Source organism: Diabrotica undecimpunctata, chromosome 6 (assembly GCF_040954645.1).
Source record: "Diabrotica undecimpunctata isolate CICGRU chromosome 6, icDiaUnde3, whole genome shotgun sequence".
Lineage (NCBI taxonomy): Eukaryota > Metazoa > Arthropoda > Insecta > Coleoptera > Chrysomelidae > Diabrotica > Diabrotica undecimpunctata.
The window spans coordinates 15,724,885-15,738,450 of NC_092808.1; the positions used below are offsets into that span (position 1 = coordinate 15,724,885).

General features: G+C 38.1%; 1 protein-coding gene across 5 annotated transcripts in view; it reads left to right on the forward strand.

The window, feature by feature from the left end:
* Hasp (Hig-anchoring scaffold protein) overlaps window positions 1-13,566 on the forward strand; it is a 115,229-nt gene that overhangs the window by 16,941 nt on the left and 84,722 nt on the right. For all 5 annotated transcript variants that reach the window (XM_072534278.1, XM_072534279.1, XM_072534280.1 and 2 more), the window contains exons 2-4: window positions 9,990-10,174; window positions 12,114-12,216; window positions 13,374-13,553. In XM_072534278.1, coding sequence (XP_072390379.1) covers window positions 9,990-10,174; window positions 12,114-12,216; window positions 13,374-13,553 — 468 coding nt within the window. The remainder of the gene's footprint in view (window positions 1-9,989; window positions 10,175-12,113; window positions 12,217-13,373; window positions 13,554-13,566) is intronic.

Here is a 13,566-nt window from a genome sequence, read left to right on the forward strand (position 1 = left end):
TATTTTTTTTTTGGATGGCTGTCGCCTTTTTGTTAGTATTTTTTGATTTTTTTGGTGGCCATAGCTTTTATTTATTTATTTTTATCATTTTTTTTGAAGATAGTCCTGAAAATAAACATCATTTAATAAAATTTCCAGTGCTGCGTGCTGGGGCTTCTTCTGTTGGTAGAGCTACGAATTATCTAGACTTTATGTGTTTGCCAGGATTTGCTGTTTTGGTTTTTTGTGCTTCCATCGATGGAACGCATCATATCTTATTATCTCTCGCAGGATCGGGCTTGGGCGAGTCTCTAATTCTTGAAAGGTAATTCTGGCTTTTTTTGTCATTTTATCTATCACCCTTTCATGTTGCAGTTCTCTAAACACAAAGCGTTCAGCGACCTATCTAGGTACATTTGCCGGTTTTCTGAGGATGTTATTGTGGGCTGCTTGTATTTTCTTTTTATTTGAATTGCTTATGTGTCCCCAGGCTGCATATGTGATTATTGGAAGTATGATGCTGTTTATCAGTCTCATTTTCGTCTTTATGCGCAGTTTGCTTTTTCTACCTGTGAGTCCTCTTATTGCTGCTGACTCCTAGGTATTTCGCTATTTAGATAACTAACAGCTGTTCAACTCAGGTTTCTCTTTTCTTTTTGAATATGATTGCTTGTGTCTTTTCTGAATTGATTTCTATTTTCCATTGGATACACCATTCTTCAATATTATCCAATGCTGTCAGTAGATTGTTAACCGCTACTTCAAAGTTTCTGTGTTTGGCCGCAATCGCTGTGTCGTCTGCATAAACGCTGAGTAGTGTTCCTGGTGTCCTTGGAACATCTGCGGTGTATATTGTATACAGTAGGGGTGATAGGACTTCTCCATGGAGCTCCAGCCTCCAGGGCTCCATGCTCGGATAGTACTTGTCCTATTCGTACCCTGAAGCTTGTTACTCAAGTACGAGGAGATCAGTCTCGTCATAGTCTCACTGTATCAGTTGTACTCTCATTTTGTATATTAGGCCTTTATGCCAGACTCTGTCGAAGGCTTTGTTTACATCCAGGAACGCTGATGCTGTGTACCGTTTTTCGTTAAGTCCAGCTGTTATGTATTCTGTCAGTCTAAGTACTTATACTTCGCTAGAGTGTTCTGCTTTAAATCCGAAATGAGCTTCTGGGATTAGTTCTATTTCGTATGTTTCAGCTTGTAGTCTTCTTAGTATTACTCTTTCTACGATCTTGTTGACTACTTGTAGTCTTATTGGCCTGTAGTTTTGCGGAAACATAGTATTCTCTCCTGGCTTCGGAATCATGATAACGTGAATCATTCCTTTCATCGATTTGGGAAGAGCCTGTATCGAATTGCAAATTGCCTTTGCTGGTAGATACGTCAGAGCTGTATTTGAAATTTCGTCTTGACCAGGTGCGCTATTTTTAATTAGTTCGTTTATTTCTTGAGGAGATGTAGGTGTGAATATCTCCTCTGGTTCTTCGGGCACTTCTTGTTGTTCCTCGACTTCTTCGTTGAAGTCTACATCTTCGTCTTAGCGATAATTTAATGTACACTCTCTCTCGAGAGTCCTCCTAATCACCTCGACTTTTTCATCTATGGTGTAGACAATTCCATTTTCACCATCTATTCATTAACAGCAAGCAATAACAATTCCAGTTTCCTAATTTCTGGTTTCTGTTACTAGATATTTATATTTCATTAACCATTCATTACCATTTCATCCACGTCCAATTTACATATTGCTCCTTTAATGCCAATTAATATTACTTTATTCCCACTATAAAGGTTCAATTTAATTTTATTTATATTATCAGGTACATTATTACGCTACCAATGTCTATATTTTAATTAATTTTTCTGGCTGTTTAAACATCATATCGGTATGGTTAATTTGTCAAACTATCTAATTGTAGAGCGGCTTTTGTACATTGGGTAATTAATATGGACAAAAACTTCATCAAATGAATGTGACGCTTCCATCTGTATTCATAAGCTTGAAATTTAGTGCTTGATCTCGATAGGGGAGAAGCGTGTAACAAAGGGAATGACGAAAATGTTGCTCATTTATTTAGTTGTCCCTTTTAGTGTACGCACAGCTTATTATTCTAGGTTTCAGTAAGACTGCAATTATTTACTCTGTCAATTTGGACCCAAGAATGTATAATACTGAGTGACATTGAAAACAACATTCTTTCATATATTTTTGGTCATCAAATTTTAAGTTTCAAAACAATTTCGTAAGTTAGAATAGTGTGAATGTTATATTTGTATCTAATTGTTAGTTACTTTTGTAGTATGTTCCTGATTAAGTTGAAAAATAACACAATCAACGAAATATCGAACTCCACGCATAAATGTAGTGTTACGATAAATATATACTGGCCTAAATATATGATGACTAATAATTCTGTTTTGTTGTAGAAATTTGGCGAAGGATCTAGGTTCAAATTATGGTGAATCCTCCAAAACTAGATGCTTCTCGATTTTTCGATGCAAGACAATGCGATCTTTCGATGCTGTTCTAGTATATCAGGATTTCGTATATAAATACAACATTTTTGTATGGAGGGCCAGTTAATAAAGAAGATTCGCGCTCGTGATATTATTGTTACGCTCGCCTACTAATAAATTATTGTATATGTAGTGATAAATAAACTTATATAAATTATCGTGCCTTTTAATAAATTAAAGTAGGAACAAGATAATAAATTAGTAAAGACATTATAAATTAAAGACATAACAATTAATAAATTCACAACAAATGGTGTCAGAGTGAGATCGAACATAAATTAGACTTATAATAATAATACAAGTGAATATAAAATAAATTGTGAAAATGGCTACGATTTATGAGCTGACAGTGACTAATTTAAGAAGACATCTTGAAGACAGAGAATTAGCTTCTACCGGAAAAAAGGCTGAGTTAGTCCAACGACTAAAGAACGCTTTGCTAGAAGAAGGACTAGATCCAGAGACTTATATATTTGAAGATGCTGTCCTCTCGTCGATTTCGAAAGTGTCTTCTGATGTAGCCAAAGTTTCCGGCGACATCGCATCATTGGAGAACAAAGTATCCGGCGACATCGCTTCTTTAGAAAGCAAAGTTTCTAACGAGATTTCTTCTCTGGAAAGCAAAGTTTCTGCTAACATCTCTAAAGTCACTTCTGAAATATCTGCTCTTGACGATAGAGTGTCTTCGCTAAAAAACCAAGTTGCTGCCGATAAGTTGGCCTTCGAAGAAAAGATTAAAGAGATGGAAAGGAAGATGGAAGAAACAGGGACAGCAGAGAGAGGTAACAATCCGATTACAGTGGAGATAAAAGAAGACGAGACGAAATTTAAGTTGGAGACACGGCCGAAATTTGAAGGAAGTGGAGGTTCTATTCATGTTAAAGTCCCAACTTTCGACGGAAAATCATCATGGAACAACTACATGAAACAGTTCGAATCAGCCGCAAGAGCAAATGGATGGTCTGAAAAAGAAAAGGCTGTAAACCTGACTATTGCTCTTCGAGGAGATGCCTTAGATGTGCTTCAGACCATAGCCGTAGAGGAGACCGATGATTTCGAACAACTGAAGAAGAGGTTAAATATGCGATATGGCCACGAACATTTGGAGCATGTATATCAGTCACAGCTTAAAAATCGTAGACAGAAGAAAGATGAGGCTCTTCAAGAATATGAGGTAGATATTGCCAGATTAGTACGATATGCTTATCCAACAGCTCCCGAAGACATGATGGAAAAATTGGCCGTTCAAACGTTTATTGATGGTCTTCGTGATCATGAAATGCAGAGAACACTGCGATTAGCTCGTCACAAGACGCTGGTTGATGTCCTATCCGCCGCCCTCGAATACGAGTCAGCTACGCAGGCCTCTGGCGGGTACAGTAAAGTTAGGACTGTAAAAGAGGAAGGAGATGAAGATAAACTTGACCAGCTCGTTAATATGATGAAAAGCATGACATACAAGAAAACGAAGACCATCAGATGCTGGAATTGTGGCGAAATAGGACACGTACGAAGCTCCTGTAAGCACCCTAGGTACGACGCAAATCAAGAAACTCACCATCAGGAAAACTAGAACGGGTCAGCCTTAGGGGGGCAGCTTCGACCCAAAACTTTTCCAAAGACCCTCTCATACTAATAGCTTCTTTGAAATGTCGTGAAGATAGTGTATATGTAGATGGAGACATAAATGGTAAAAAGCATACGTTGTTGGTGGATACCGGAGCGACCAGAACCATTATACGCCCGACAGTTATAAACAGCCGAAAGAAACTGTTACCAACGAGGTTACGACTTCGGACCGCTACAGGTGAAAATGCCAACATTCATGGAGAAATCCAGGTACAATTGGGAATCGGGGCAGAAAAGTTTGTCCATACTGTTATAGTTGCTGACATCGAAGAGGATGTTATATTAGGAATGGACGTAATGAATATGCATGGATTCCAATTGGATTTTAAGAATAAGGTAATCAAAGTTGGCAACGAGGAGGTATTTCTCCATCCACATAATGACAACACTGTGCAAGCAGCCATTACAGAAGATACAGTCGTGCCTGCGAGAAGCGAAACGATCATAGTAGCGCGACTACAGGGAATTGTAGACGAAGGGAGACCTGTTATGATGGAGCCTTGGAACCACGACGATGAGGTTGGCCGTGGAATCATAATTGGAAAGGAATTGGTGACTTCGGCTAAAGAAATTCCTGTGAGACTTATCAATGTCAACGACTACCCAGTGACCATAAAGAAAGAGACAAAAGTAGGAACTTGTGTACCTGTGACATCCATAATTCGTCAGGCGACAACATCTGATAATTCCAACGACAAATTCGACCAAATGGTTGCAGTTGCAGGACAGTCTCTAAATCAGATGGAGAAAAGGAAATTAAGGGAATTTCTTCGGCAGTATCGTGATATTTTCGTACCGAAAGGAGGAAAGACGGGAAGAACTACCGTTGTTAAGCATAAAATTGATACTGGTAATGCTAAGCCAATTCGTCAAACAGCTCGACGATTACCACAGGCGAAGAGAGAGGAAGCTGAAACGATTGTTCAGGAAATGAAGAAAGACGGGGTGATAGAACCTTCTACGAGTCCATGGGTCTCTCCGGTGGTCCTGGTTAAGAAGAAAGACGGAACGACGAGGTTCTGTGTGGATTACCGTTTGCTGAACAACGTTACCAAGAAAGATAGTTATCCTCTGCCTCGGATCGATGACACATTGGACACATTGGCTGGAAGTAAATTGTTTTCTACTTTAGATTTGAAGTCTGGATACTGGCAGGTAGAAATGGACCCAGTCGATAAAGAAAAGACAGCCTTCACCACAGGATCTGGATTGTGGCAATTCAACGTTATGCCATTTGGACTTTGTAATGCTCCTGCGACATTTGAGAGGCTTATGGAAAATGTGTTGAGAGGGTTATCTTGGAAAACATGCCTGGTTTATTTAGATGACATAATCGTCTTGGGGGAGACATTCGAAGATCATTTGAGGAATTTAGAAAACGTTTTTAATCGACTTAAAGCTGCCCAATTGATGCTAAACCCCAAGAAGTGCCAGCTATTTCAAGGTAAAGTCAATTATCTGGGTCATATAGTCAGTAAAGAAGGAGTGGCCGTGGATAAGGGAAAAATCGATTCCATTAAGGAATGGCCAAAACCAACTGACAAACATCAAGTGAGAAGTTTTCTTGGACTATGTACTTACTACCGGAGGTTTATTAAGAAGTTTGCAGATATCGCTAAGCCATTAACGCGACTTACAGAGGAAGCAAGAGAATACCGCTGGGATATAGACTGCCAAAATGCCTTTGAAACGTTGAAAAAGCATTTAATAACAGCACCAATTTTGGGGTATCCATTGCCAGAAGGAGAGTTCATCTTAGATACGGATGCAAGTAACGTGGGAATTGGAGGAGTGCTGTCTCAGATTCAAGGAGGACAGGAACGAGTCCTCGGATATTTTAGTAAAGTCCTTTCAAAACCTGAGCGGAATTATTGTGTCACGAGAAGAGAACTTCTGGCAGTAGTGAAATCAGTAGAGCACTTCTATCAATACCTCTATGGAAGGAAGTTTTTAATCCGAACCGACCATGCCGCCCTTAAGTGGTTGATGCAGTTTAAGAATCCAGAGGGTCAGATAGCCAGGTGGATCGAACGACTCCAAGAATACGATTTTAAGATTGAGCACCGAGCCGTAGTTAGCCACAGAAACGCTGATTCTCTTTCCAGAAGGCCATGCCCAGCAGAGTGTCCTCACTGCAACAAAACGGAATCCAAGGAAGCAGCAGTGCTAAGAACGACGATTGTCAACGACGACTGGACGCCTACTAAGATAAGGTAAGAACAAGAGAGAGATCCAGTTATACAGAAAATCCGAAAATGGAAAGAGGAAAACCGTCGACCACCTTGGCAGGAAATATCAAACCTATGCTCAGTAGTTAAGACGTATTGGGCCCAGTGGGACTCATTTATCATCGAAGATGGCTTGCTTAAACGAGTCCTGGAAAATGATGACGGTTCAGAGAAGAGAAGACAGTTGGTGATCCCAAAGAGCAGAATAGCCGAAGTACTTCGTCAGTTACACGACAGTCCATCGGGAGGGCATTTTGGTGTAAGGAAAACCCTTCAGCGAATTCGGGAACGGTTTTATTGGATGAACAGTTCCGACGACGTGAAAGACTGGTGTAAGAAATGTACTATTTGTGCTACGAGTAACGGGCCTCACCGGAAAAGGAGAGCTCCTATGAGACAGTATAATGTTGGAAGCCCGTTTGAAAGAATAGCTTTGGACATTGCAGGGCCATTTCCAGAAAGTGAAAATGGGGGCAAGTACATGTTGGTAGTAATGGATTACTTCACTAAGTGGGTCGAGATTTACGCACTTCCAGACCAGAAGGCCGCCACCGTTGCAGATAAGTTGATCCAAGAATATATCAGCCGATTTGGAGTGCCTTTGGAGATCCATAGTGACCAAGGCAGGAACTTCGAAAGTGATCTATTCCAAGGAATATGTGATAGACTAGGCATGAAGAAAACAAGAACTACCGCGTATCATCCGCAATCGGATGGTATGGTAGAACGAATGAATAGGACAGTTGGCAAGTATTTGACAAAGATGGTGTCCGATCATCAGCGAGACTGGGACCAATACCTTCCGTTCTTCACAATGGCCTACAGATCTGCTGTTAACGAATCAACGGGCCAGACACCAGCCAGAGTCCTATTCGGACGCGAAATGCGACTACCTTGTGATCTAGAATTTGGGTGTCGACCTGGAGAAGATGTAGCAGGTGAAGATTATGTGATCGAATTACGAAGAAAAATGGACGATGTACATGAGTTGGTCCGTTCCCACCTTCAGATCGCTAGCGACCGAATGAAGAAACGGTACGATACACAAGCCGAAAAGGGTTGCTTTAAGAAGAACGACAAAGTATGGCTGTATAATCCCAAGAAGCGAAAAGGTTGTTCTCCCAAATTGCAGCAGTTTTGGGAAGGTCCATACCTCATCATGGAGAAGATCAACGATGTCATCTACCGAATAAGCAAGATTCCGAGGGGAAAGCCGATGATAGTACACCATAACCGGTTGGCATCTTTCGAAGGTGACCACGACGTAGATGAAGAAGTGGAAGTAAACCAAGTCCAAGATGTGTTTGACCTCACGTTTGAGGAATTCATGGGTGCCTATGGAGGTACCGGTAAAGCGAGACATGGTGTTACCACTGAAGAAAAGCAAGATCTACTCGAGCTCCCCGATGACTACTCGCTGGCCCTTACCATCCCGGCCAGTATCAAAGACGCACCAGGGTTGGCATCCGTCTTTCGAAGGAAGTTTGGTCGAGTTGCAGAACTTCAATGCCAAGTGCCAGCTCCCGGTAAAACCTTGAAACTCCAAGATGCATCACGTTACCTTTTCTACCTGGTAACAAAAGACACTGCCCGTGACCAACCTACCTACCGAGATGTATGGGAAGCCTTACTTCAATTGAGAGGGCACGTACTAGAGTCCGACGTGCAAAAGTTAGCCATGCCAAAGTTGGAGTGCCGCCAATTAGATTGGAGGGTTATCCGAAATATGGTGGAGGAGATCTTTAAAGACACCGAAGTCCAGGTGTTAGTCTGTTGCAATCCGCTAAGTACCTTGTGCGGAGAGAAAACCGTCCCTTGTCATTTTTATACAACTGGAAGTTGTAAAAGAGGGTCCAGTTGCCGATACCAGCATACAGTTCCGGTTCCAGTCCCGACAAGGTTCCAGGAGGAACCATCTTTTAAGAGGGGGGCAATGTTACGATAAATATATACTGGCCTAAATATATGATGACTAATAATTCTGTTTTGTTGTAGAAATTTGGCGAAGGATCTAGGTTCAAATTATGGTGAATCCTCCAAAACTAGATGCTTCTCGATTTTTCGATGCAAGACAATGCGATCTTTCGATGCTGTTCTAGTATATCAGGATTTCGTATATAAATACAACATTTTTGTATGGAGGGCCAGTTAATAAAGAAGATTCGCGCTCGTGATATTATTGTTACGCTCGCCTACTAATAAATTATTGTATATGTAGTGATAAATAAACTTATATAAATTATCGTGCCTTTTAATAAATTAAAGTAGGAACAAGATAATAAATTAGTAAAGACATTATAAATTAAAGACATAACAATTAATAAATTCACAACAGTAGTTTCAATTTAAGCCTCAGACCACAGCCCGGACGTTTTAACCCATTAGTGCCCAGATTATTTTTTCGCAGTTTTCAATGTGATGCTAATATTTTTTTGGGAGCAGTTTTATTAAAAAACATAAAAATAAATAAATTTACGCATTCGTGTTTTTAAATCACTCAGTACTGCTGGTCTTCTAACTTGTATGTGTTTTTTTCCTTTTGAGAATAACGCCCAACATTTGTTATCGGATTGATGCCATATCTATTTGAAGCAATGCTTTTCTTTTTCTGAATATCTTTTGTAACTAATAAAGGACAGCTCCTAGGAAAACGGTTTTCCCTTATACTTCCCGTGCCTCCGTATTGTTAGGTCTTTATTAATTCTAATTTATTATTCTTATCTTAATTTACTAAAGGTTCAATATTTATAACACTTACGAATTTAATTTATTTAAATTCTATTTATATTAATTTATCTTACAATAATTTATATATCCGAGCGTTACATTTATAATACCCGATCGCGATATCTTCTTTTGACTGACTTCCTTCAATGAAAGCTCCGTTATTATATATGAAAATACAGCTATTCGAGTGTTCAGGCAAATCCCTCTGATTATACTAGAAAGTAAATCGGCCGGGTCATCGTTCGACCGGTTTCTGGAAACTTCGAAGCGACCGTTTCAGGTAGATTTCTGCCAGCTGATCGAAGGGTTTCGTAGAATCTACAACATATTAGTAAATAAACAACATGTTTACAGGTTTTTAATATGACTCATATTTTTACGTAACAGTATCCTTTCAAACGTAGATTATCAGGTAGTTCTTCTATCATTTCCACCAGTGGTGCTGCCGCCTTTCTAAAGTTTCTTATTATGTCAATATCAGGAGTAACAGATTTTCCTTGATATATCTCGAAATCAATCAAATAGCCCATCACTGTATTTAGGCACTAGACTTTATAACCAAATCGTATGGGTTTGGCTCTTAAAAATTGCTTTCAGCTATGTTTACCATAGTATTTGACCATACTTTTGCCGAAAGCCAGATCTTTTTCAGGAACAAAATACTTTCTGAATCTAATTTGAATCATTTTAGTTCCCCCTTACTATCTTAAAAACGGTTTCAAGTATTTTTCGATATCAGCTTTTTTTGTTCGTGAGATATAGCCCATTGTAAGTTTTAAAATTGACGGACTGGTTTTAAAATTGACACACTGTATATATATATATATATATATATATATATATATATATATATATATATATATATATATATATATATATATATTAATTCTATTATCTTTTTAGTGACGTCGTTCAGAGTACGTCGAAATGCTTCCGTGGTAAGCACGACTCCCACAGTAGACGAAGATGACGAGGACTGGGATGAACCCGAATCTTCAGAAATAGACGATGACGGAAAAGTTTATAAGAATCCCAGAAATTCACCGTCAACCTTATGTCCAAGAGACGAAGAACAAGCTACATTACTAGTAAGTAGCATTATTATTAAAATTATCGCAATATTATTAAAATTATTTGATATTTTATTATATTATAATGACTTATTATTGTCTAATAAGTTAATTTAATTCAGTTATCTCTCATTCTGGAATTAAAAATAAGAGTGCAAGGTGTCAACTTTATTAAGTTTTAAAGGTCAGTATTTGAAAGTCAAATACTGACCTAATGAAAATCAACTGAGAATATTTGAGCGCAAAATACTAAGGAACATATTTGGACCAACCCAATGCAGCGATGGTTCGTGGAGAATTAAAATGAACCACGAGCTGGATGAACTAATGCAGAGCGCAGATATTGTTAGACTTGTAAAGTCACAAGGACTAAACTGGCTTGGTCATCTAGAAAGAATGCCCAAGGAAATAAAACAAGAGGAAGGTCCCATAAAAGATGGATAGACGACGTAGAGAGGGATCTTAAAACCATGAACATCAGGCAGTGGCGAAGGAAAGTATCCGACAAGGCAGAATAGAAGAACATTGTTAAGCAGGCCAAGACTCACAAAGGGTTGTAGCGCCATTAGAAGAAGAAGAAGATTTAAAAGTCAAAACTTTTAAATTCTTTCTCTGGAGATGTAATTTCTTTCAATATCCAAATATTTTCTTGACATTCGACAATACCTTCTACAAAGCAGTGGCAATGGCAATCCTCCCAAAAGGAATAGGCGAAAAAAGCTGCAGAAGTACAGACTGCGTGCTGAGGAGCCGTGAAATATACGCAACTTTACTGAAGGATACAGTGTCAGTAAAAGTAGCCAGGTATTGTGTTGTGGAATCTGGTCATAGATGGGTTGATAGAATTGCAAGATGGACTTTAAATGTAAAGCTTAATATAAGCGGCCAGAAGTCCAAAATCATAAAATCAGAGCGGAAAACACAACAACGAAGGGAATGAAGAAACTCGAAAATAGCAAGATATACCATATATATGACCATAACAGTTATAAGGAAGTAAGAGAGATATGTGATATCCAAAACAGTACGAAAGGCAACAACAACAAATAGAAGAACAGAATGAATAGACTATGGTAACAGAATGCCAGACGATCGGTTAGAGAAAATTGCTAAAGAAAAACGCCCAAATACACTTCAAGAGCCTGCTTCGTCGTCTCAACTGCTACTGCTTAACCATTGAAGAAAACACAGGACGTAGTCCTAACGTAAGAAGTAGAAAAAGAAAAATAAGAAGACAGACTTATAATCAGTAGATAGAAAGATTAACGGAAAGAGTGGTGACTACGTTAATGGTAGTATTTGATGAATTAAATGTGGTGTTTAAAACCAGACATATATTGAATTTATAACATATGTAGTAAAACCACCAATTATATATACATAAATGGTATGTTTGCCAAAGGTGCAGCAAACAATTGCCATCCTCAAACTAAGTAAGATGCAAAGACTTGAGATGAATGCCCTACTAAACCTCCCTCCTCTGCACAACGTTATAAAAGGTTAGACGAGAATGGGATATTATAGACTGTGGAAAACTTGAGCAACCTAATGGTTAGATCAGCGCATAGCAATATCATAAATCAAATAAGGGATACTAAAGTACCTTCTGAAGTGGAAATCAGGACTATCAAGTGATTCCAAAAACATATGGTACCCATCCACTAGACCTCTACAAGCTGGTATAAAGCTCCGGAATCCTGAAATGGGTATCATGAATTAACGGATGATGTGCAATAGGTCAATTCACTGCAGTAGTACCAGTTTATAACAGATGGCTTCCGAAAAAAGAATTTCCCAATATTAAAAAATGTCACAAAATCCCTACCCTTTCACTCACCTTTTCAATTATTTTATGACAACCAAAATAAAAATCCGTATTTAAATATGTACTTTAGCGTTGTCAATTTTATTTGTAGATACTTCTCAATACTAAGGCATCGAAATATTTTTTTTTCAGGGTCAAAAATGCTTAAGAAAATGTTCGTCCGATGAAGACTGCAAAAGTAAGAAGAAAAAGTGCCTTTGCGACGGATCCTGTGGCTTATCTTGTATAAAACCAGGTATTTAAACGTTTATGTATATATTATCCATTGTGAGTATTTTTATTAACAAAATTTCTATCATATAATATCGTTTAATCACGTTATAATCTCGTTTAGTAATATAGAGTAGTTAGTTACATGACATAACGACTATATATAAATTTTGTACACTGTTTCTTATTTTGGGATTGTTCCTGAAAACTTTATTTATGCCCATGCTTTTCGTCTGCTCTCCAAAATAAAGACAAATAATATGTTTTTTATTTGTCCTATTTTATCTTTGATACCTCGCGTTTTTGACAGCTAGAACCCTAATTTTTGACCATTTTTTCTCAGGCAAACTTATATCAACATATTAAGACAAAATTAGCTTTAATTTTTTATACAAAAACATGCATATACGTCATGAGCAACGTATTATTTAAAAAATAAATGAAAGAAATAAAATTTTTCTCAAAAATTAATTATTATTAATTAAATTAAAAATATTTCCGGTCATTTTTTGACTGGCAGCTTATTATCAATGTATTCTCCTAATTTAAATGTATGTACAAATGTGAGTTTGATTAACTATGTTATGAACGTAGTGCTCCTGTAGTAGGATCTTAGGCTATAAGTTTAATGACCTGTTCAACATAATGGTAATATCATCAATTTGGCGGAAAATTGTACTGATTTGTTTGTTAGGAGATTGGCTCTTCCAACCTTCTTAGGGTGTCTTATGGTATATTCAAGCACCAGCTTGAACAGTATTGAGACCAGTTCATCACCTTGGAATATTTCACAGCTGTCAGTAAGTTTATTCTGCTGTTATTGAGTTTATAGTTGCTTTTATTGATCGGATTATTTCGAAGCAATGCTCAAGTTTTCCAAAACATTATATAACAGACATTATTTTCATTAAGTCATAGGCCTGTTTAAAATCGACGAATATAATAAAATCATCAATATCGTGTTCCCAAAATTTATTAAAATTTTATTTTATAGTGAAGAGATCATCTATTGTCGAGATCAACTTCCTTGCTGTGAACCGGTTTTATATTCTCCTATAATATTTTCACTTAATGGCTGAAGCTGCTTATTGAGGATGAATGTCCAGATTTTATAAGCTTATAACGAGGGGGTTCAACCATGGTAGTACATTTTGCACCTATCATATTTTTTCTGTATTTCAGACCGTGAATGTCCTGAGCCAGAACAGATAGCGTACGGATCAGTAGCAGCCAGCGGAAAACTCTTTGGAGCTCGAGCTACCTATACTTGTCAACATGGATATCATGTCGTTGGACTCCAAAGCAGAACCTGTCAAGCTGACGGCCAGTGGGCTGGAAGTTCACCGGCCTGCAAGCAAAATAGTAAGTAGGAAAT